Source organism: Durio zibethinus, chromosome 6 (assembly GCF_047325235.1).
Source record: "Durio zibethinus cultivar Kanyao isolate XHJ-2024 chromosome 6, ASM4732523v1, whole genome shotgun sequence".
Taxonomy (NCBI): Eukaryota; Viridiplantae; Streptophyta; class Magnoliopsida; order Malvales; family Malvaceae; genus Durio; species Durio zibethinus.
This window is the reverse complement of record NC_143167.1, coordinates 4,589,617-4,613,482: the sequence shown is the minus strand read 5'-3', so window position 1 is coordinate 4,613,482 and position 23,866 is coordinate 4,589,617. Positions and strand designations below refer to the sequence as shown.

Here is a 23,866-nt window from a genome sequence, read left to right as displayed (position 1 = left end):
AAAAAAATTCATGAATTAAAATTCAATAATTATTAAAGTCTTTGTTTTTTAATGGATTATAACCTTAAACATTTATTTTTCAATTTTAGACCCAAAAAAATAGTTAATTATTTCTGTTCAATTGATAATTTAATTAAATATAATAAATTTTAATTTAAAATTTAATTAATTATAATAATATAATAATGTAAGTTTAAATGATTATAAAATTTTTGCTAAAATTTATTAACACATATCTGTTCTGTTTTCCGGCGTCTGTCTTGGCGAACTGAAAAAAACCCAAGGCAATGGCCATTTCTTGTCTGCGAGTCCCGCTGTCCACATGGCTCATGAAAACTCGAAGCCCTCCTTCTTTGAAACTAATAACTTTACGAATCATTTGCACAGCTCAGTCCTCTGTAGATGGCAAGGAGCAGCTCCTCCCTCTCTCCGCCCGCAAGTGGGAACCTTTTCGCAAGAAAAAGGTCGTCATGCGGGTCGGCTACGTTGGTACCGATTACAGAGGTCCGTATTCAACCTTTTTTTCTTTAGAAAAAAAACCCAATTATTGGTTTATTTTGAATTTGTTTCTCGTTATTCATTGCCAGTGTTTTTTTGTTGTTTATTACAGGTCTTCAACTGCAGCGAGATGAACACGAGCTATCTGGTAAGCTGCTGCTTCTTTGTTTCTCATCTTTCCTTTTGCTCCTCATTTGGTTTAAATTTCCTGTTCCGGCGTCCTCTCTTATAGTTAACTAATCTATTTTTTTACAAACGATCATTATATAATTGGGTGTTTCTTGAAATTCTTTACTAGAGCAGAGGAGCATTTAAGATTAAAAAAAACAAAGCTAAAAAAGAAATCATAATTCATCTCCTTTAGACAGCCTAGAAGAAGCCATTCTTTTTTTCAGTTTGGAGCTTAAATTGCTAACTTTAAAGCGTTGCAATGCTGTAATGTAGCTATTGAAAATGAACTGGAAACTGCCATTTTCAAGGCTGGAGGAATCCGTGAGAGTAACTATGGTGATCTGCACAAAATTGCCTGGGCCAGAAGCAGCCGAACAGATAAAGGAGTAAGTTTTTTGTTACTATTTCTTTGTTGAACCATTTGTGCATATACACCTGTTTATTTGCTTGGTGTGAGGTTGCTGGTGCTAGAACTTATATTCGGAATGGACATTTTAGGTTCACTCTTTGGCAACAATGATATCCTTAAAAATGGAGATACCTGAAGATGCTTGGAAGGAAGACCCTAATGGCATTGCTCTGGCTACTTGTGTTAACTCTTATCTTCCTCACAATATCAAAGTCTTCAGTATATTGCCTTCACAAAAGTGAGAGCTTGAGTTTGTTGTCTGCTTTTTTTGTAATCAAGTTATTGTCTATTGGAATAAAGTTTCTAATTTTCTAGTCATATTTATTGGAGTTTTGCTTCAGTATTTTTTATCATGAGTATCTCATTTCTAGAGGTCCCTTCTTTTGTGTATTTTTGCCTGTTTTTTAGGAGTTTTGATCCTAGAAGGGAATGTAATCTCCGGAAATATTCTTACCTCCTACCAGCTGAAATTATTGGAATAAAGAGTCACTTCAGTGAAGCTGAAACTAATTATCACATATCATACTTCAACAGTATATTAAATTGTTTTGAGGTATCATGTTATATTCTTAATTTTATCTTTTTTCTTCTTGCTGTCATTGACTCCCATTTGATCCTTTTATCAAAGTTGATATATTCTGGAACATTATTAATTGCTTTTTTTTTTTTCAAAGCAGTGCAACCTAAATGGACTTCACTAGAAAAACCAACATCTGAAGTTTTTATTTCACTTACTTTTGCTTCATATTACAGAGGAATGGGTGTTTAATTTAGGTTCAATTTTCTCTTATGATTCAATTTTCTTTTGTGCTTTTTACATATAACTTTGGGGGCATAATTCTATACTCGTTTAGGTGGTAGATTCCATGATTCCATCTCTTTCAGTTATGCTAGAAATTGCTTGCTTATTGATGTTTGTATCTTGTGGATACTGTTTAGGGTGAACACCCTTTCCATAATTATACTCAAAGGTCAAAGTACAGAAGACGAATTCCTCCCAGACAAACTGCAAGAAATGGTCGTATGCCAATAGGAGCTAAATTACATGATGAGTCACCAACTTCTGAAGTAGAGGAAAGTGAAGTAGAAGAAGATTCCAGAATTGATGAAACAACCACACTAAATAACGACAAAGCATCCAGTGGCTTCGGTGAACCTGCCGTTGACTCTTGTGACAGTCAGGGCAATGGTTTTAAGGATCAAAGTTCCAATGTAGTTCAAGCAAGATGGCTATATGAACCTGATGAGACAGATAGAATAACAGCTTCCCACTTCAGAAAAATTTTTCGCTGTTCTTGTGGAAGGCTGGAGAATGCAATGAGATTTGATTACATTGAAATTTCCATATGGGGGGAGTCTTTCATGTTACATCAGGTAAACCTTTTGAAATTATTGAAGTAGAAAGTATTTATATATTCTATTTCTCATTCTTCTTACTGCAGTATGTTTTTCAAAATGAGAATCTTATTTTTCTCAAGTGCTTAAAGTAGTTGATTGCAATCATTTGGTTGCTTCATTGTGTTGAAGAAGAAATTTAAAGAAAAGCTTAGGGTTACATGCATCTTTTGCAAGCTATTTAACAAATTTATAACATTAAACGCTGTATATTGCACCAGATCCGCAAAATGGTTGGTGCTGCTGTGGCTGTGAAGCGCAAGTTTCTCCCAAGAGATGTTCTAACATTGTCACTAGCCAAGTTCTCACGGATTGTCCTACCACTTGCACCATCTGAAGTTCTAATTTTGAGGGGGAACACATTCATATTGAGAAAGATGCCTGGTAATATAACAAGACCTGAAATGCTGACAATGGTTGAATCAGAAGAAATCCTCAAGGCAGTTGACAAATTCTACACATCTATAATGTTGCCACAAGTTTCAAAATTCTTGGATCCTTCCAAATCTCCCTGGAAAGAATGGGTTGAAAATTTAGATGCTAACACAAGCATTCCCGACGCACAGTTGGATGAAGTCAAGAATGCTTGGAAGCTGTGGAAGGAAAAGTTGCCGAAGCGAGCAAGTACTTCTGTATCAGCAGTTAGCCAATAAAACAATGTTAAATGTTCATCTTAATTGATTGTGAAGTTGTTTTCCCAAAAGTCCTGTTTCTAAGCTGACCATATCTCAAACCTGGAAGTGTGTCTGTCAGTTATGCTAGAAAACAATCAAAAGGAAAATAGAGCCTACAAACTTTTGATTTGCGCTTGCTTATATATGAGATGATGAGGATGGCTTTCATAATACAGATTCTGAACAGGAAACCCTAGCTTGGAGTACTGAAAGACTATAAATGTGAAAGCCACAGTACCTTTGAGTAATGAAGACATATTGCAGTTAATTTGAGCTAAATCTGTGAGAAATTCACGAGCAAACAACCTCTACGCTATATGACATAAGAATCTTGTCTTACCAATGAAGAGCCGTAGATATACCAAGTTACCTAGCTCAAGGGGAAACAAGAAGGGAATCGTGACAACTGCATATAAAATAAATTACAAGTAGTTTTCTATCGAGGCCATTATTTTCTCCTGCCACATAAAAACAGACGCAAATCACATGTTTACATAGTCGATATTGCAAATCTCTAGTCTTTGGATTTCTCGGCCAAATTGACTATCATCAGATCACGTGATGTACGCTTGACAACATATACATGCAGAACAGTACTGATGGCATGTTGGGAAAGAACTTGGAACTTATGTAACCCAGAATCTGAGAGAAAGAAAAGAGGGAGACGGAATGATAAAAGGAAAGTAAGAAACAATGAAAGAACAAAATGATAAGCGTTGCCTTCATCATTGTTGCTCGTTAACTTGAGTACTCCAGTTTTGGATAGCTTGTGATACTGCTCGTTTAACTTCTTGAGCATCTAAGCACTCTGATCCTTGGTCATCCTGCAAACACAAATTATAACTTTGAATATCAGATATGGAAACTTATTGTATGATTGTCTGCATGCGTGCGGTGCGACAGAAAAAGATCAATAAAAAAAGGAGATATGCACGCATGCGCTTGTGTATATGTCTATATATGTTTCTGAAAGAGAAATGTTATATACACTACTTAAAAACACTCTTTAAAAATACATTTTATTTTTTTAATTTGAAAAGATCACATCAACTACTCATAAATTTCTAAAATATCCTTTAGGTTTTTAATTAGTGTACGTAACAATCCTTGATATATTCATTTCTCACTTTCACGGCAACTGCCTCCAAAAGAAAACATTCTGAGCAGGAAACCCTAGCTTGGAGGACATCAAGAACCAGCTCTTCAAAGGCTTCCAATATGAATACAAGCAAACCTCGACAACATCTTTGGCTGAACACCTTAATTAGAAAACCCTGGTCCTGAACTTCAACCCTTAGTTGCTGATACATATTCAAGTGGAAAACTGAATGTTACTATATGTTATTTTATAGAGGAGGAAACAAAATTGGAACATGAGCAGGATAGTTGATTGAGAAGTACAAAATGAAATATCTAACTTTAATTACCACAGGATAGCTGTTCTGGCAAGTTGAGTTTTGTGCCATAGCAATGTCTTGATTAATTCTTTCAACCCTTTGCTTCATTTCTTCTATGTATTTTGTTGCATCCAATATGATTGAGGTTTTACGGTGCTGCAGAGATAAACACGAAATCAAGGAAATATGATGGTTATACAACTCAAAGCATTCTTGGACACGAAATCAAGGAAATATGATGGATATACAACTCAAAGCATTCTTGGTTCTATTACCGATATACAGCAAATTACTTTAAAAGTAAGGCTTGGCTGGATATATAGGAACTAGAGGGTCGAAAGGAAGAAGGTTGGGAACTTTTTTAATCGAATTAATGATCAAAATTTTCCACCCTTTCTCCTTTCCATTCTACCTATCAAATATCAACCAAAACCAAATTGGACAAGGGCGGACGTCTAGACAAAAACTGTATCGAGGATTAAGCTGGTGGTGGTCATATTGATGAAGCTGCTGGCATCTTTTGCCCTAGTAATTATTTTTGTTTCATGTACTGAAACAGGTTTATGTATATGAATATCCTAGGAGAAAACAGGTTGATAAGCTTAGCAAAGAACAAGGCAGTTGCAGGCATTTTAGAGAATTACCGCATGGGAGTTAGTGATGGAACGAAGCATTTGCAGCTTCTTATAGCTAGAAGCCTTCTTGCGCTCTCTGGAAACAATGTTCTTCATCCTCTTTATCTTTCTCTCCTGCTCCAGCTAGTCTTTCAGTACTCGCTCTCTTTCTTTTCTCTCATCCAGTTTGATATGTAGTGGCTGTTTAAATAGAGGTGCAGAGCTAATTTTTATTGCACTGTGACCCCACAAATTAAGATACTACTTTTTTTATCACTAATATATATATATATATATATATATATTGCGTTTCCTCTGTTAATTATATTCAATTTTATATTTATTTGTTTGCTTTCCAAAATTTGTTGCCAAGTGCCGATAGGAATATATGGCCATATCGCCATAAAAATGCCACTTGCATGCAACTGGTGGCTACACCATATATGATCCCTCAAGCATAACATTTTAGGGGGTTTCCAATACCTCCAGTCTTGAGGATTAATGACTTGAAGGGACTAAGCCACTAATCCTCCCCATTATCCTCCCTGTTTAGATTCATTTTCAGTGTATATAGTTTCTCTCCTCATACTACAAAGGAAGAAGCTCAAAATTATTTAAGTTTTCAACCTGCACCTTTGAAATTTTAGATTCGTGCATGACATTGATCGACCAAGACCTAGCTAATAAGTTCAGTACTGCACAAATATGATAATAGTTTAGATAAAAAGGTAAGTAGGATGGAATATTGAATATTTCGCAAGTTTAAATCTGCCTTAGCTATGCTATGAAGTGGAACAACTTATTTGTTAATTTCCCTCCTCTACAAGTCATCGAATGCATATTTTGCTAACTAGTTTAATCATGATATATATGGATTTATAATTGGAATTTGTAATATATACATGTGATTCCACATATATATGACATATATATAGTCTGCCGCAGGCCTTTTACACTGATAATGTTAATGACTTCATGTCATTTTTCTAGTGCTACATATTCTTGGCTTGTTGACTGATCATTAAGTAACCTAACCAGAGTCAATCTCGTCAGTCTCAAATAACAAAAAAGAAATTAACTTTCTAAGTATTTCATCACCAAAAAGAAAAGTTTCCGTCGTAATTCCCAAGTTCTAATTATATACCATTAACCCTTGCAGACATTAATTTCAACTAGCACTTAGCTACTTCTTATTAATAAAGGCTTTAATATTCTTCTTCAAATGAAAGCTTTTTGTTTTTTTGTTTTTTTTTTTTTGGTTTTCTCTTCAAATGAAAGTTTTTTTCGTAATCAAGAGGTTTCAAAGTTCAAATAACTCATATAGTACTCATATTTCATGGGATGATGTAGATATCTGAAATACTATATATGCATACGGGATCATTAAAAAAAGAATACTATAATATTTGGAGGTTTCAGAAAAGGAGAATATGAGGCGCGGTAGGGGACATGGTGGAAACTGTTAGGAATAAAAAACGATGAGTTTGCATGGAGATTGGAAGGCATATTTTTGGATCATCTATGCGGTAAGTAGAGTAAGACATTGGGTGGTGGGGGTGGGGTTAACGTGAGAGAAAGCTAGGGAGGCAGGAAATTAAGAATCTACTCGTGATTGGAGACACCATCGATAGTTTGCAGAGGAAGCGTCAAAGCATGTTCCAAGTTATGGATTGTGAATGCCTCCAAGCTTTCCTCACGGGGAGGATAGTTCTCTCTCCACCCTCCGTTTCCTATCATTTGCTTTTGGTTCAAAGAATGAGCAATTTGGAAATGATCTCATCACTTCCCCAAAATGAAAACAACTACTAGCTCTGACCGCTACCAGTAATTAATTTAAATATTCTTAATTTGTGTTTTCAGGTCATGTAGAAAATTAAAATAGAGAAAAAAAATACATATATATATATATAGATTAGTGTGCATATTATATATATCTAGCAAGCAGCTGGATAAGCTGTGATCATGGTTTTCAACTATAATTGAATAAGTATAGGGCAAATAGTAAGTGATGGATGCTGTTGAGTGTTGAGAACATATTATTGCATTAAATGGTATAATGTTGTTGTAAATGAAGGTGTTGCTGTCAGAATAGTACCTTTAAAACATGCATTTACCTAAACAGCGAGGAGAATGCAAGTGTACACTGAAAAAGCCTGGGAGTGGAACAATATTATTGATCATATATCAAGACCATCCATGCATCTCCAACACAGAGATTCCACCATATAATATTATTGATGTAGTTGGATGTTTAGCGGTTTGGCCTATAGTAGCGCCCATGCTTTCAAAAGAATTAACCAGCTAGCAGCTGATGATATATAGACATGTACATATATAAGGAAAGTTTTTTGCGACAATTTTGGTCAATTTGATTTCACATGGTTAATTAGAAATTAACACCCAAGGTCCCTCAACTCATGAATCATGCATATGCATGATGAACAAATACCAAATCAACAGTTCTAATTAATTAATTAAGATCTTCAACTTGAATCCTTTTCTTGCATAAATACTCAAAAATGTTGATTACCATGCTCAACGATCTTTAAATATTCAACAAACACATGACCTTAAATCTTGGATTTTTGGAAGGTTAGTTAGGTGCATGACTGATTTACTGCTAATTCATGTGTCATCTGGTCTGGTCTGGCGATTGTCTGCATCCTCTAGTCCACATCAGACCCCATTTATTAATGATTACAACCAAACAAATAAAATGCACATTTCCCTAATCCTAACATGCAACTCTTGCTCCATTTTAGACTTAATTTCCCCAACTAAACAGTGGCAACGTGACATTAACTTTTATTTAAATATTCATATATTTTTCCTAATTTTCAATTATTTCTTTACTTTTAGTTGACATGATGTTTACAAATGTTAACTATTATAAAAAAAAAAAAAAATTATTTGATACATTGATACTAGTGAAGCTTTTTAGTTTTATAAATGGGTTTAATATAATGACTCATGTTTAATTTCTTTAATTAATTTTTTTAATTTTTAAATATATCATAAAGTACAAGTATCATCTTGTTAATCTCGTTTGTAAAATTAAAAAAATTACAATCACAATATATTTGATAATTTTTCTTATTATAATGTGAATATCATCTATTTGTTTTAAGCAATTAAGATTTTAACTTTTGACTAAAATCTTGACCATTAATTAAAATTTAAATTTTTTTAATTAAAATTTTAAAGAAATGATAGGATAAGGGGAAAAATTATTTATCTCGATTATCATAAAAAGATTTTGTTATCCAATATTGTAATTCGTTAACTAGCGATACTCTAAAAATTATCATATTAAATAATATTTTTTCTTAGGGTGTATTAAAATTCATCAAATTAATTTCAATAACACATAATTTGATACAAAAATATTGCTATAAGTTATAACTTAATTAACTTTAAATTGTATCATCAGCTTTTCACTTTTTTATTATAATTTTAGTATTAACAAATCATAATAAAAAATTATATAAGGTCCGCGATTAAAAATGTGGGCTCTACATAAATTGTTTATGAACTTTATATAATTTTTTTTTTAAAATTAAAATTTATTAGAACTAAGAGAATTACAACACTAAAACCACACTATTAAGTATGTGGTGTGATTAACTCCCATCTTGACTAAGAAGTCCACAAAATGATTTGTTTTCCTAGGCACATAACCAAATGAGACATTTTTAACTATCTCATTCAAATTACACAAATGATTAAGGACGTTACTTCATTTTCATGAATTGTCACAAACTTTATTTATCCAAGAGATAATACTATACAAATGTTATATAATATTGAATTATAATTGGTTGATTATATTATAATAATTATAGATGATATTTTTTTTAAATTATTGACAAATTATCTGATTTCGTCTATGCATAACAACTAAAGATTCGAAATTTCATTATTGATAACCAAATAAATGTTTCCAAAAAAAAAAAATTTCCTTAAATCATTACTCCGTAATACTTTACTATATAAAGTCTATTTATATTTACCAAAAAAAGTCAATTTATTTATTTCTAAAAATTAAATTTTATTAGTACCACATGCTCAAATTGTTATTAATTAACAGTATATTTTGAAGATTAAACCATTTAAATCAACATATCAAAATTCCTTGACAACCAAGATATGTGATATATATGCGGTCGCAGACGCCATTGATATAGGGAGCATATCTTTGGTAATATATATATATATACTCGAAGTAATATTAATTTGTGAATCTTTGCGTATCTTTGGTAACTTATACCTTAAAAGGGCCCTGCAGAAACCCATACTGTACAATACGCCCTGTTAATTTCTGTGAAAAAAAAAAAAAGGAAAATCAAGATCATAGCCAACGGTGACAGTGCAAGAAAAATCATGTGACTCAATAATTGAAAAATTATTAAAATTTTAATCATTTGTAGCTTGAAGAAGACTTGATGTTTATCACAACAATGGACTGGATAATAATTCCAATGTGGAAAAATACAAGAACATAGACATGAGTAGTATAGTAAAACCAAAAAAATTGGTTGGCAACACATCTAGGAATTCAGTTGATGTGATCTCACCAACTTGATGTGAGCCTAAATAGTAGTAAACTCAATCAAACTAGTATTGAATTAAACTTTTCTGCATATTTTCTTTTTCTTTTTCTTGCCTTTGACACATTAGTATTTGACAGTTTCCTTCAGGCTTTTGCTTTGCTGTTCTATTTTATCACTTGCAATAATACTATTGTTTCCAATAACAACATCTCTATATCTGTTATATAACATATATATTTACATTTTAATTGATTAAAATTTCACTGGTATTTGATCTGAACTCGTGACAATTCAGTTTTTAATTAATCATTATGGCATTCCTTCTGCTTAACTTTGGGAAAGTTTGTCATCAACGTTCCAAGGGGCAATTTTCCTTCCCATTGAAACTTCAAAATATTTGAAAACATATCAAAAGAAAGATCGAGAAATGGCCTAAACTGTTGGCATCCAATTATATAACCCACATGTACGTGATTATAATCATAAGATAATAACAATCACCAAAGACAAAGAACAGAAAGAATATCCTTTGTTTACTGATGCACAAAACAGAAAACATACAAAAGCAAATAATTAATCATGAAGAAAATATAAAAGGTGGATCTCTTACAACTCAGAAAGGTTAGAATTATTTGTTATTATTGTTCAATTAAAAATCATTCTGTTTTTAACTATTTCTTAATTGTTAAAATTCCCGAGCTATGCATATGTTATGTTTTATTTGTTCAATTTTTAAAAAAATAAATTTGCTTTATCATTCATTCATAAACTTGAGAAGAATCAGTAGCTACAACTAATTTTAGAAAATCAGGGCAATCCTCAACCCAATATATTCCTCCATTAATCTGTAATCCATGTTTTGCTAACCTATGGGCTGCTTCATTTATTGAGTGTTTGATGTGGTGTGCCATGCATAACTTGAATTCTCCAAGTTTAACTTCGGCTACTTCTATGATTAGACCAAGGAAGACATATCTCGATTCATTGTCTGCAACTTTTTGATAACTGTTAAGGCAGCTCCTTCTTAGAAAATTTCACTAGACCCCATCTTTTTGGCAAACTCCAATGCTTGAACAGCTAAAAGGGCTTCAACAGTAAAAGAATTTGTCATCCATGGCAAATTATCACTGTGAGCTCCCCTTATTTTAACGCCTAAACCCCTTGTTTTCTTTGCTTTATCAACTACTCCATCAAAATTGACGTTGTATATGCCCCTGTCAGGAGGTTTCCATAGCTTACAACACTTTCCATTCAAGACAGAATTTTGTTGCCGAGCATTGTTAAACTCCACCATGTAATTACATTGTTCATTTGGAAGAAAACCCCATTTTAGATTTTTTTTGTTATATATGTTTTTCTTACACATGTTCTCGCAACGCAATGATTAGCTCAACTTAATTACATTGATCATTTGGGAAAAAAAAAAAAGAAAACCCCTTTTAGAATTGTATTTATTATATGCAGTGATTTAAATTGCAATTGTGGATACATTTTTTATCACGTTAAATTTATCACGATTGCGGATATAACGAATATCACTGCGATCATTACGGTTGCACAACTTATTATAAAACATAGTAATTATAATTTTATTCATAAAAAAAAAGTTTCATGATTTTTAAAGTAATTAATGACACCTTATCTTATTTTATTTATATAAAAAAATTATTTACAATGTTTTAATATTATAATAAAATATTCACATTTAGAAAATTAACAACATACAAATATTAAAAGAATAAAATCATTAATAAAATCCAAATAAAAATAGAAATAAAAAATCAAATAATATATTAATCATTTAATTCTTTTTTCATCTAAATTATAATATAATATATCTTTCAAATTTACATTAAACTCTTTCTTCTCAAATTTCTTAGTCAAATTTAATTCTCAAAACTTTTTTAATTTTAACCAATTATTTCTTCCCAAAATTTTGTCCCTAAATTTATAAAAAAAAAATCTAAATTTTGTTTGATCAAGCATTGACCAAAAAAAGAGAATATTCCAAATTAGCAAGATGTCATTCCAGAAGTTGCCTCTCCTCTTACTTTAGCCAAGGCATACAACTGTCAAAGCTTTTTTAAAACTGATTCTGAAGAAATATGACTTGCAATTCCACTCATGTTTTTTTTATTTCCATGACTTTGCCAAGCAACTTGTTAAAGATCATTTAATCCTAGAATCAGCCCTTATTGACAGGTGCCCCCATCAAGTTTATATAAAAAACTATTATCTTGGACCTTATGAAGTGAAATAAAAAGTTGCCTAGCTAGAACTCCAAAGAATTGGCATGATACCACTGATTACATTACCACCAAGATCCACAGCAACAAGTTCATCCTTCTTACTCATCTATTGAGTATAAACTCCTCCCCTACGTCGATTCCTCCCTTTTTCTTAAAAAAAAAAAAGAAATGGCATCATTTGCAGCCCTTTATTGCCACTATTAACCATTATGACGTTTTTTTTGCGATCGTAATAGACCGTTAAAGAAATGAATTTTTTTCACATCCAATATCGATTGAATAGCGGTGATAATGAATGTTGATTTCACTAAATAACAGTCACGATACTACTATTGCGGCGCTATTTGAGTATATGTTCCTCTTAGATACATTCTCCCCCACACAAATACATATAATTGAACAATTGTACAGTGTATGAGAAGAAAATATGAGCATATTAAAGTATGCCCAAAAATGGTGTTTTGAATGTTTGTCTGCCTTTCTAAATTTACGTACTGTCATTTTTATAAACACACCTTGCTTGAACTTTCTAGTGGTAGCCTTTATCCTATTGTTGACCTTTTGTCTCATCTCATGAATTTGCTGTTGAATTGTATATATTGAAATCTCAACTGATTTGACCTCAATAAAGTTTAATTCTAATATTCAAGGTTAATTTCTCTATTCTAAATGTAAGCCTCAGAATTTGCATTTTAAGGATAAAATTAATTTCTTTAATAATTTATAAATTATTTGTTAAAATCTATAAAATAAAAATATAAATAATAATACGAGTAGTACACAATATAAACACGATGACATAGTAATTTTAAACAAATAAAAATAAAAATACGACAGGACATAATAATAAAAAATATTATTTATATAAAAATATTTAATATAAATGTAAATATATATTTTATCACTCTTTGATTACATTTGTTTGTTTATCACTTTGATTTAATTGTATATAGAAATAAATCCAATTCTAAACCTTTTTTTAAGTCCAATTACAATAGTTTGAAATAAGTACAATTCTTAACTTTTTTTAAGCCCAATTCCAATACCAATTAGATAAGTCCCATTCTTAATTGTTTAAGCCTTTTTAAGTCCAATTACATTTTAATTTTATAGAAATCCTAAGCCTTCTCTCTCCCCGTATTTTTCCATCACCGTCGCTATTTGATTTCTCTTCCTGTTTGTGATCCTACCTTGCTGCATTTCTCACCATCTCTGTATAGCATTCTTCTATCATCCACCCTATCTGACAATCTTATTCTGAAATCTCACAAGAATCTTGGTCGGCCCTCCATCGATGGCCTCATGTAAAGGTATTGAACAAAATCGGGGAAGCAAATCTTCTTCCGTTCGTAGATACAGGGGAAGCAAATCTGTTAAGTGGTGATTCTGGCCACTGTGTCTAGTCGCGTGGTACGAGTGTCCCTGTCGAACACGTATGGACACTAGTACGCGAAGGTACTGGCGTTTCGGTGCTTTATATGTTAAAGCCCATGTATGAAAGTTTATTTAAACTTACATGCCTTGGTACAATCTTACGCATTGTATTGTGTTTGTGCAACACCTTTTATTTATTTGTAATTACAGTTTGCAATGAATATTATAAGATTTTCTTTTTTTTTTTTATAAAACATAATATTTTTATAAAAGTTGAATAGTTTTTTAAATTTAAATTTCTCTTACATAAGTGATTTTTAAAAAATGTATGTGACACTTCTTTATGATATCAATTAATGTGACCTTTTGCTTGAATATTACTTTTGATAAGTAATATTTTTGATAAGCTTGAAACCATCATATCTCATAACGGATAAAACAAGTATTTTGAACGAATGCTCGGATGGACATTGTTTTAATAATTTTTTACTATTTTAGATTTTTTTTTTTTTTTGTAAACTTGACTTTGTTAAACACTACATTTGATAAATTCACTTCGCTAGCCAACTTATAAGTCTTCAATTTTAACTATTGAATGTTAGTGAAACTTAAACTTAAGTGCGGAAAATATTGTTTTTTTTTTTTTTAAATAAAAAGGGGAGGAATCTGTCTTTGAATGGATCTTACATGAAAGGTGCGAACGAAATCTTACTTGCATACTTTCATTAAATATACAATGCTAAATAACAAATTAATACATAGCAACATCTAAATGTTCGATTATAGCTTTTTCAATCATTTCATAGCAATGAAGGAAGTTTGGATACTTTAGTATTTGAAAGAAACATTTATTATATTACATTGGCAATTTGTCATACCTTAATTTTGAAAAAAATGTTTGAATTAATTGATTTTACATACATACATTTATAAAATATACGAAATATGTTTAGTTTATCTTTTTACATAAATCTTTGACTATTACAATATAAATTACATAAAGAAATTATAAAATACAGCAACACAGAATGCTACCTAGTACACATAAAAAAAAAATTATGAAATACCTAGTAACACAAGAAAAAAAAAATGAAAGCTAATTGGCTGGGGCCTTAAGTCCCCAAGAGACAGACATTTCTCTGGGTCTTCTAGATCGATAATGGTCCACTAGACCTACTTGCACCTAAACCTGAGCCAATGGATGGGAGACCCATTTTGTTTCTGGATATATGATACATTCTTAGTTAATTACGTGCCCTCATGCCCTTCACAAAATAAAGGGTGCATTTCCACATTTGATAAACCACAATTATTATTGGATAATTATAAGTGTTGATTTTACATAATATTTTAATAAATTCTACACAATTAGAAATTTTAATTAAATAAATATTTATATTTAATGTATTATTAGTATATAAAATTTATACATTATCAATAAATTAGATTATACAATTTTATTAATAAAGTGAATCAGATAATATTATCTCATTAATATATAAATTTTTTTTAAAAAATTTATTTTTATATATTTATTTTAAAAGTTAATATTTATTCAATAATGAAATGATACTATTTAATTTATTAATAGTGTATAAAATTTACATATCAACAATTTATCAAATATAAACTCATTAAATAATTGCAATACAATTATTGCAAATGATATACTTTTACGGAACAAAATAAAATAAAGATTTCACCATTATTTCATGGATCATGTAATAATATGCAATAATATAGTGTTATTTAGGTGTAATAAAAAAGAGTTGAAAAGTTGAGGTATTTCAATTAATTAATGCATTTCAAATCAAATGAATACTGAAAAAGCTTTAAGTCAATACATTCCATTAAAAGGTCTATTTAATTATGCAACCAACAATACGAAATGTCTGGCCAAAAGACAATATGAAATAAAGTGATTACTGATTGCAATATAAATGAAAAATTGAGCGACTAAAGCTAGTGGTTATGCAGTGCATCACGGAAGGAAAAGCAACAACCTGAAGATGAAGCAATAGCCTAATAAAGGAGGCTTGAAAATGAAAATAATGCTTTGAAGCAATCAACCCCCGGTTACAAAGGAAAGGGAGAGATATGAAAGTTCAGTGAATGGGAAGCTGAATGAGAAGCCAAGTTTTTTATTTACAGGATTATTTAAGTGGCCGAAAATCAATCTATATTTTTGCGAAAGTGACTTTCATCTTGGTTTGAATCTTATATGAATGTATATTATGACTGTCAGTGACTCATTCGCTGCTTTTTGTTGACTAAATTAATAGAACATTACTATTTCAGGCTTCTTTCATGGTTACTTTTTTTGTTTCGCTCATTGATTTCATTTCACATTATCAATGTTTGGAGTAGAGCTGTTATGTTATGGCCCGGCACGGCCTGGCCTTTCAAAATCCCTGTTCAGAATCCACCGTCTTTGTAAAACATAGTCATTCAGTGAGGCCATATTGTCATGGCTCCCACCCTAACATTGTTACATCACCATACATTACAGTAGTCAATAAATCATAAAGATAATTACAGCCAAGAATGGAAAAAGTCAGTATAATCCACACTCATTTTAGCTCAAGAATCGGCAAACGAGACCATTCTAATGCTTTCCTTTTGTCGATCAATCTCCTGCACAATGTTCCAATGTTTCTAGGCAGACCCAAGTCATAGCAACCATCAAAACAGATTCAACAATTAGAACTTGCTTTTGAACCAAGGCGAGTCTGAAAATAATCTCCAGCGCCTTTTTTTTTTTTATTAGCTATAATTTCAGCCACGTTAGAATCCTGCACTCCTTAAAAACAAACCACGGATATCTCCCTTTGCATTTCTTAAAACTCTTCTACAATTAGTTAAGAGCGGTTATAATTCGATTTTAATCAAATTAACTAATCGAATAAATTTAATTCAATTAATCAGTCAATCACTGAATTAATTTCAGTCATTAATGAAAATAATTTTAAAAGAATTTTAGTTTTTGATTAATTAGATTCAAAAACTGAATTAATCAAATTAACCAAAATTTTTATCGAAATATAACATAACCCAAATATAAAATGAATCATTTAATTTCATAAGTTACTAAAATTTTTAACATAATATTTTATTGAATAATTTTATTTAATTTGTTTAAAATATAAGAAATTAGGGGTTTAAAATATAATTTAATTTAAATATATTTATTATATAATTAACTAAAAATATTGACCTAACTGACTGAATTAAATTCAATCAATTAATTTTTAAAATTCATAAATTCAATTCAATTAATTAAATAAAATAATATAATTCCATTAATTTGATTTTAAATAATTTAATTCGAAATTAATTGAACCAACCATTGTTAAGCCAGGAGGATCAATTTTACCCCTTGCTGAGCCATCGACATCAAATTCCAACACATTAGCATTCGGGCATAACCTTAACTTCGATTAAAAATATTATTTCATCTCCATCCCACTTTTTACCACATCAAACACTCAACTCATTCCTAGCCATCCATAAAGCCCACAAGGAGTATGACCTCTCAGAGATAACCACTTGTTTTTAATCACCCCTTAAAACGGAAGCATTTCACACTGATACAAAAAATCCTCTACCTTATCATGGGAAACCCTTTCTATTTTCTTTTTCCCATAAATTAAGATTGTTTTCCTTATTATTAGTTAGGTTTAAGATGTGTTTGATACATAAGATATAATAAGATAGAATAAGATGATATTATAAATAAGATTAGATTAAATTATATCATTTTATTTTGTATTTAATGTATGCAATGATTAAAATAAAATAATTTATTTATTAATTAAATTTTTTTTTTTAAATATACAATTTAAATTATTGATATAATTTTTAAGGGTATAATAGAATATTTAAATTTAATCCCATAGATTAAAAATAATTCTCTCCATTTTGAGAAGATTAAATCATCTTATATCAAGAAGATAATTAATTTATAATCCTATCATTTTCTTTAATTAAATACAAATAAATATAATATAAAATAATTATCATCCTATTTATGTATCATCATATACATCAAATATGATTTTAAGGTGCAAGATAAAACTGAGCTCATGAGACCCATCACTAAAGAGCTACAAATGTGATTCCAAAACACAAGCACCGCTTGTCACGCCCATGTCAGTGCCCACATCACTAATATACGAGATATAAAAGGTATGAAGTAGCTGGAGATATTAATTTTATAAAAATTTTATAAAAATTTTGGCTTTTTATTCAAATGAAAATAAAAATGGATATTATATTTTAGAGATAGAAATGAAAATTGATATTATTATAAATTTTTTATGAGGTATAAGTCAAGGACATCTAATGTAGCATTCGTCTCATACTCATATTTGTATTTTATATATTTATATATATTTAGTAAATAATTTTTTATTTAATAATATAAATTGTTAAAATTAATTAGAATTAATGTATTTTTGTTTAAAAAAAATTATTTTCATTTTTTTAAAAAATTATGTTATCAAAATTATTTATACTCATTAAATATTTATAGGATGATGATATGAATAAATTTAAAATATTTAATAAATATAAATATAAATCTAAATATAATATAAAAATAATAAATAGAGATGGAAAGGGAGGTTATTCTACTCTTTCCTACGGTAACCATTAACATCACTAAAAGCAAGGGCATGAAACCCTAGATCATATATTCTCATTCTCTGTAGCACCCTTTCCTTTAAAGCAGTTTTTTTTGTTTTTTTTTTTTTTCATATTCGATACTTTATTGATTTGAATGTCGCAACATACAGGAGAATTCCAACTTTGATGCTCCTGATTATTCTTTGCTTTTTGACAGGTCCAGACCGTCGCCACTCTATCACCTTGAATTCCCAAGGTGCATCTCCCTAAACCCTAATACAGTATCAACAAACTCAACCGAAAAAAATGACGTCAGTCAGAACATTAGAAAAGAAATAGACAGGATTTTTTTTTTTTTTTTTGAAAATGATAGATGGGAAGTTAGTGCTTCGTCAATTTATAAAATAAAAAAATCTCATTGATTTCATTTCAAAAAGTTCATAAGAAAACTGTTTGAGACAGAACAAACGTGAAGCTTCTGGTTTAACAGTAAAAATTAAGATTAATTAAAGATGTCATAAAAACTCAGCCAAACGTTAGCATTGGAGTCATGGAATCAAAATCGAAAAGAAAGGTCTCCAATGAACTTTCATTTTCAAAAGCAGTTCAATACACATTTAAAGTGGTTTGATTTTTTTAGGTACGGGTGTTTTGAGAAAAAGAGAAAGAGAAAGAGAGAATTGAATTCCTTTATTGATCAATTTGTTAAACAGAGATGTCAAATATGTGGCATAGTTTTCAGTCACAGACTGATGAATGTGGTTGAGTGGCTCCTAGCTTGCTTGTAGGCTGGTTTAATAACAAAATTCTTGGCCAATCCTATAAAGTAGAATATGGTTATTCAATGATTGTCGATCAGTACAATTTCAAAGATGTGGCCTACTTCTAAGTCACACATACGGATCAGTCTCTGCTGCCTTTCTTGCAGGGGCTGACTAAGTCTCTGATAATCTCTGTTGGTGAAAATGCAAAGATCCACCATCTGAAAAAAAAATGAAAAAGGTGAAAATGATAGTGGGGGAGGGTAGGGTAGAGTATGGAGATCGACGTAGCAGCAATTCATGACGAGCTGCTTCTACATTTATATATTCATGAAGAAAATACACGATTAGAGGTTCCTGGAGGAATTAAAAGCATTAATCTTTGAGGTGGCTCCTATAGCTAGCTAGTAAGTTGGTTTAAGAAGTAATTAAACCGAGCTGGTTGATCTATTACAGGCTAATTAAGTCAAACACTTTTTTAACAAAGAAAGCCACAATATGAAGATAAGAAAAGTTTATAGGTATTGAATTTGAATTTCAAATTTATTAAAAGAATATCATTCAGTCCCATTTCAAGGGAAGCTAACTCCATTGTTGATAGGCTAGCTAAAGTAGGGGTCTATCGATCTCAGGACATGGTAGCTTGGCTGTAATTGTTGCCATTGCTATAGTTGTCATTTACCCTAGGAATTTCCCTTTTAGTAACTCCTGTTTTGTACTCTCGGTTCCATCATTCAATAAATATATTTGCTGTTCAAAAAAAAAAAAAAAAACCTATTAAATGCCTACATGAAAAAACTGAATTCATAAACTCTAGATTCATTAAGTCATGCACTTTGATGATGGTGCTTAATTTTTATAGATCACAATTATAAGTCTTGATAATCTAATCTTTCTTAAACTGGCGAATGCGAAAATTTGACGCTCAAAAATATAAATGGAAGGAGGTGAAAACGAAAGGTAGAAGGACCAAGAGCGGACGGTCCATAAAGAGTTGTAGTAGGCTAGCCATCGAAATCATGTACAATAATCATAAAGAAGATGCGTGGCTAGAACGGTTGGCAAAAGCATTAAATATGTATGATAAATGTTTTTTTCAAATTTCCTTGTAATATAAGCTATTCTTTACATTTATTTTCTCTAGATATTATTTTTGAGTTGCTCCTAGCTAATTGATTTGTGAATTAATCCTCGTTAGTTGTATGTACCAACGGCTTCAATATATTATATACAAGATGTGGCATACTATAAAAATTCATTAGTCTAATTTGATGATCTTTTCTATGTGGTGGCAAATGTAAGTCTGATAACAAAAATGACTGATGTGAAAATTTTAATTAATGGTAAAAATTAGAAAGGAATATTAATGGATGATCTAGCTAGTGGAAATCTTGGAAACCTAGTTATATGTACAGTACATTGTAGGTATTAGTGCAATAAAATGCTTAAAATTGGAGGGTCAACCTTTGTTATAATATAAGCTATTATTTACAATATTTTGTCTTTAACCAGAAAACAATAATATTTTTAAAGATAGAAAGAGAGAGAGAGAAATCTCAAATGAAAAAGAAAAAAATGAAAGGCATTGCCACTATAGGGTTTAATCTTAACTTTTTATGCAATATTATCTATACTAATATTAAAGTGGGTGATTGGGCTAGGTTAATGTAATTATTAAAAACCCAAAATGAAATAATGAAAAAAAAATGAAATAGAGGTATTTATGTCTTTTTATGTTAAATTCTTTTGTTTAAAATGTGTTATTGTGTTTAGAACATAGAATTACCCAATAATTTCACTTTAACAAATAAAGATCTAATTTAAAAAATATATATCTACCATTTTTACATATATATATTTTTTTAATATAGCATTTTTTAAAAAATATCATTTTTTCACCCAGTTTCCTAATTCTAATTATTAATATACGTGCTTGAGATTTGACGGAGAGCCACTCAAATTGATCATATCATGATCTACAGTATATATATCGAGTAATCATGCTTGCGTATAGATAACACTCTTAAAACTTATTATCAAAGAGAGAAATCTCTGCATATAATGGATGAACATATATTTCCAAAGTACATTACTCCATATTGTATGATAACTACCAAGATAAATATATATGTATCAAATACTAGTATATGAATGTTTCTTTGGCAACTTCCTGCATGCCGCCTAACATTTGGTAGGGGTCATTGATTCCACAAATAATTTTCTCAAAAATAGAAAATCCACAAGTAACGTACTCTATATATCCGAATAAAAGCCAACAAAATAAGAAGAAGAAGAAGGGCTCTTGCTGTCTTGCATTACGTTACTTTTATGCAGGCATATCATTAAAGTCCGTCTTAAAACAAAAACCTGAGACAGGGAAATTTCGAAACGATGGACCTGCATGATCCTCCATCGATCATCCTCTTTCGTGTTAACTATAGATTTACATGGAGTAACCGTACTTCAAAACCCAAGTGATGAGAATGAGCAAATCCCAGCGTCATTCTTACATCAGTAGCTAAATGTAAAGCAGAAAGTAAAATCTTATAGTGTGGACGCGTAGAATTAACAGGGAATGAAGTGAAATTTATCTAGACGTGATACGCCTCACTTCCTTCCCTTTCCTTGTTGGCTTTGGATTCCTGGTTTCAATCAGCATCGGGAGTCAAGCATGAGGGCCCACATATATAATTTTCTCCGCAGAAGTGCTCTAACAAAACTTAATTACTTAGAACAGCGTGTGTTTGCCAAAGGCCAAAACCAAAGCCGCTGCCAATAGTACGCATGACATGTGATAATATTGTTAGAAATGACGATTTAAATCTTATAAAAAATTTATTTAGAATTAATTAGATATTATTTAATAAATAAAAAAATTTACAGAAAAAGAATTCTAAAAGAAAAAAATTTTTGATAGATAAATTTATATGTTTATAAATAGATAAAGTCTTTATATGGTCAAGTATGAAAAAAAATATGTAAGACAGTTATAAAGTTTTATGATATAGATACTCCATAAGATTATCGAAGATTTACATCTTATATGTGTATATGAACATTATGTTTGTGAGTGGATTATAGGAAACTGAGAGGATCCATATAAATATGGGTGTATAGTGTATGTGGGTATATGTTTTTTTTTATTGAAAATATTTCATAAAATTAGATGAGATTAAGAGGATCTATAGGTATTAATTGAGTGAGGTTGATATAATTTAATGTTTTAATGTAATTCTCTATAATTAATGGATTTTTTTTCTCATCCTTGGATGTAGGTCGGTTTGACCGAACCACGTTAAATTATTGTCACTTGTATGATTTATTGATTGTTTGATTTTATTTCTGCTAGTATGAATGTTCAATTGATTGGAGGTATTTTGCATAACAAGTGGTATCAGAACTATTGTAATCTCTATTAACTGGTATCAAAGTATGGTTCGAGCCACGGTAAGAGGTAAGTCCAAAAGAACTTGACTCAAGAAAAAAGTTCGAGCTCGTATTTTGAAAATTGATTTGCGTAAAGTATGAAGACATATAAGAGAATATGATTGTGAGAGTTGCATTGCAAGTGAAACTAAACATATCTAGCATGAAAATAAATAATTTGATAAAATTTGAATCAAGATGAAAATTATTGAGAATAATGAGTCAAATCTCATAAGAGATTTGTTTGAGATTGACGATATATTACTTGATAGATAAAAAGACTTATAAAAAAAAAAAATTTTTAAAAAATTTTTTGATAGGCAAGTTTGTATGCTTATAAATATGTAAAGTTTTTATATGATTAAATATGAGATAAACATGTAAGAGAATTGTATGGTTTTATGAAAAAAAATATTGTATCATTTTGTTCTTATTTTAAATTATTATGTTTATAATTTAGGTGAGGGTGAACCTTAGAATTCATTCTTTTTGCTATATATTAATATCAAAGTTTTGATTGCTTCAAAGTTGAATTTTGTAGCCAGACAAAATTGCATTGCCTTTATCAAAAGTTATATTCATCTCCTAATTTCCATTTCCCACAAATATATGTTTGTACGTCTTTGCATGATAGTTAAATTAAATACGGGAAATACATAGACCATCCAATTGTATGATATAGCTTTACGTCATCCTAATCCCAGAAATATCTATCTAACTTTATTTTATAGATTAATGCAAAAAAAATTTCTGATCATTTTATATAATATTTTATTATTTAATATAACAACAATATATGGTCAAATCGATTTATAAATTAATTTATATTTAAGCGCTGATATTGGACACACAATAATTTTGATATACCGAGCATTTGGGTCGCAGATGATAAAATCATGGGGGCTAATGGATTTCTCTTCACCAATTTCTTGTAAAAATGACAAAATATATATGGTCTAGTGTTACTTTATTTTTATTATATTAAAGTTTACAATTCTAGTCACTTTTTTCATATATATTTTGCTCTTTCCTTTTGAATACTCATCATGTACCATATTTTCTAAAGGCCGACCTTTCATTAATTTCCACTTCTTTTTATTGATCATTTCAGATAGCAATATATAAATATAAATATATAATTTATATATTAATATATTCCCTAGCTATGATGGTGGGGAAGAATACGAACATGTATGGTCAGCTTGAATCAAGTCAAGTAGTCATTCGTTAACAATCATTTTATTCTTTTGTTGTTTTCTTTTCTTTTCTTTATTTTCTTGTTTCTCGCCTCTTCAATGGCGTCCTAATAAATGAGGAGTGCGCTAATGACAAATTGCGAAAAGGACCTGACCTGCTTTTTCGCATCATCGCCATAGGACATTAATAGAGTAATAATAATTTATAATACCATTTTCCAGCGTACTTATCCTAAGCAACAACTACCATGCTAACACGAGATTATAATTATGACCCTTGAATATCACAAATATTACGATATATTCATATATATATATATATATTTATATAGATACATATCTCAACATCTGGCCGATTTTTTTTTTCACAATTGCCATGAATCTCAGTTTTTATTCAGGGAGGTGGCACTTTGTATTGAAATCCTTTTATTAATGAAATATCATGATTGGCTGAGCAATATATATATATATATATATATATATATATATATATCAACAAAATATATAAAAAAAAATCAAAGAACAAATG

The 23,866-nt window shown here is 30.2% G+C and overlaps 2 protein-coding genes across 3 annotated transcripts; one reads left to right on the top strand and one right to left on the bottom strand.

The window, feature by feature from the left end:
* Positions 1–207: 207 nt before the first annotated feature.
* LOC111286595 (Pseudouridine synthase family protein) lies at positions 208–3,286 on the top strand. The gene is made up of 7 exons (XM_022876637.2): positions 208–504; positions 611–646; positions 943–1,055; positions 1,168–1,316; positions 1,487–1,631; positions 2,018–2,452; positions 2,695–3,286. Exons 1-7 carry the CDS (start codon positions 288–290, stop codon positions 3,124–3,126), a joined length of 1,527 nt encoding a protein of 508 aa, XP_022732372.2. The 5' UTR covers positions 208–287; the 3' UTR covers positions 3,127–3,286.
* On the bottom strand, positions 2,837–5,341 carry LOC111286596 (uncharacterized). 2 transcript variants are annotated; one of them, XM_089761918.1, is made up of 5 exons: positions 5,189–5,341; positions 4,575–4,700; positions 4,275–4,448; positions 3,868–3,971; positions 3,486–3,789 (listed from the first exon to the last, which is right to left on the bottom strand). In XM_089761918.1, the coding sequence occupies exons 1-4, from the start codon at positions 5,273–5,275 to the stop codon at positions 3,873–3,875; spliced, it is 486 nt and encodes a 161-aa protein (XP_089618044.1). In that variant the 5' UTR covers positions 5,276–5,341; the 3' UTR covers positions 3,486–3,789; positions 3,868–3,872. The 2 variants fall into 2 exon arrangements, with proteins under 2 accessions (XP_022732373.2, XP_089618044.1); XM_022876638.2 differs by having other exon boundaries at positions 2,837–3,971.
* Between the last annotated feature and the right edge of the window lie 18,525 nt (positions 5,342–23,866).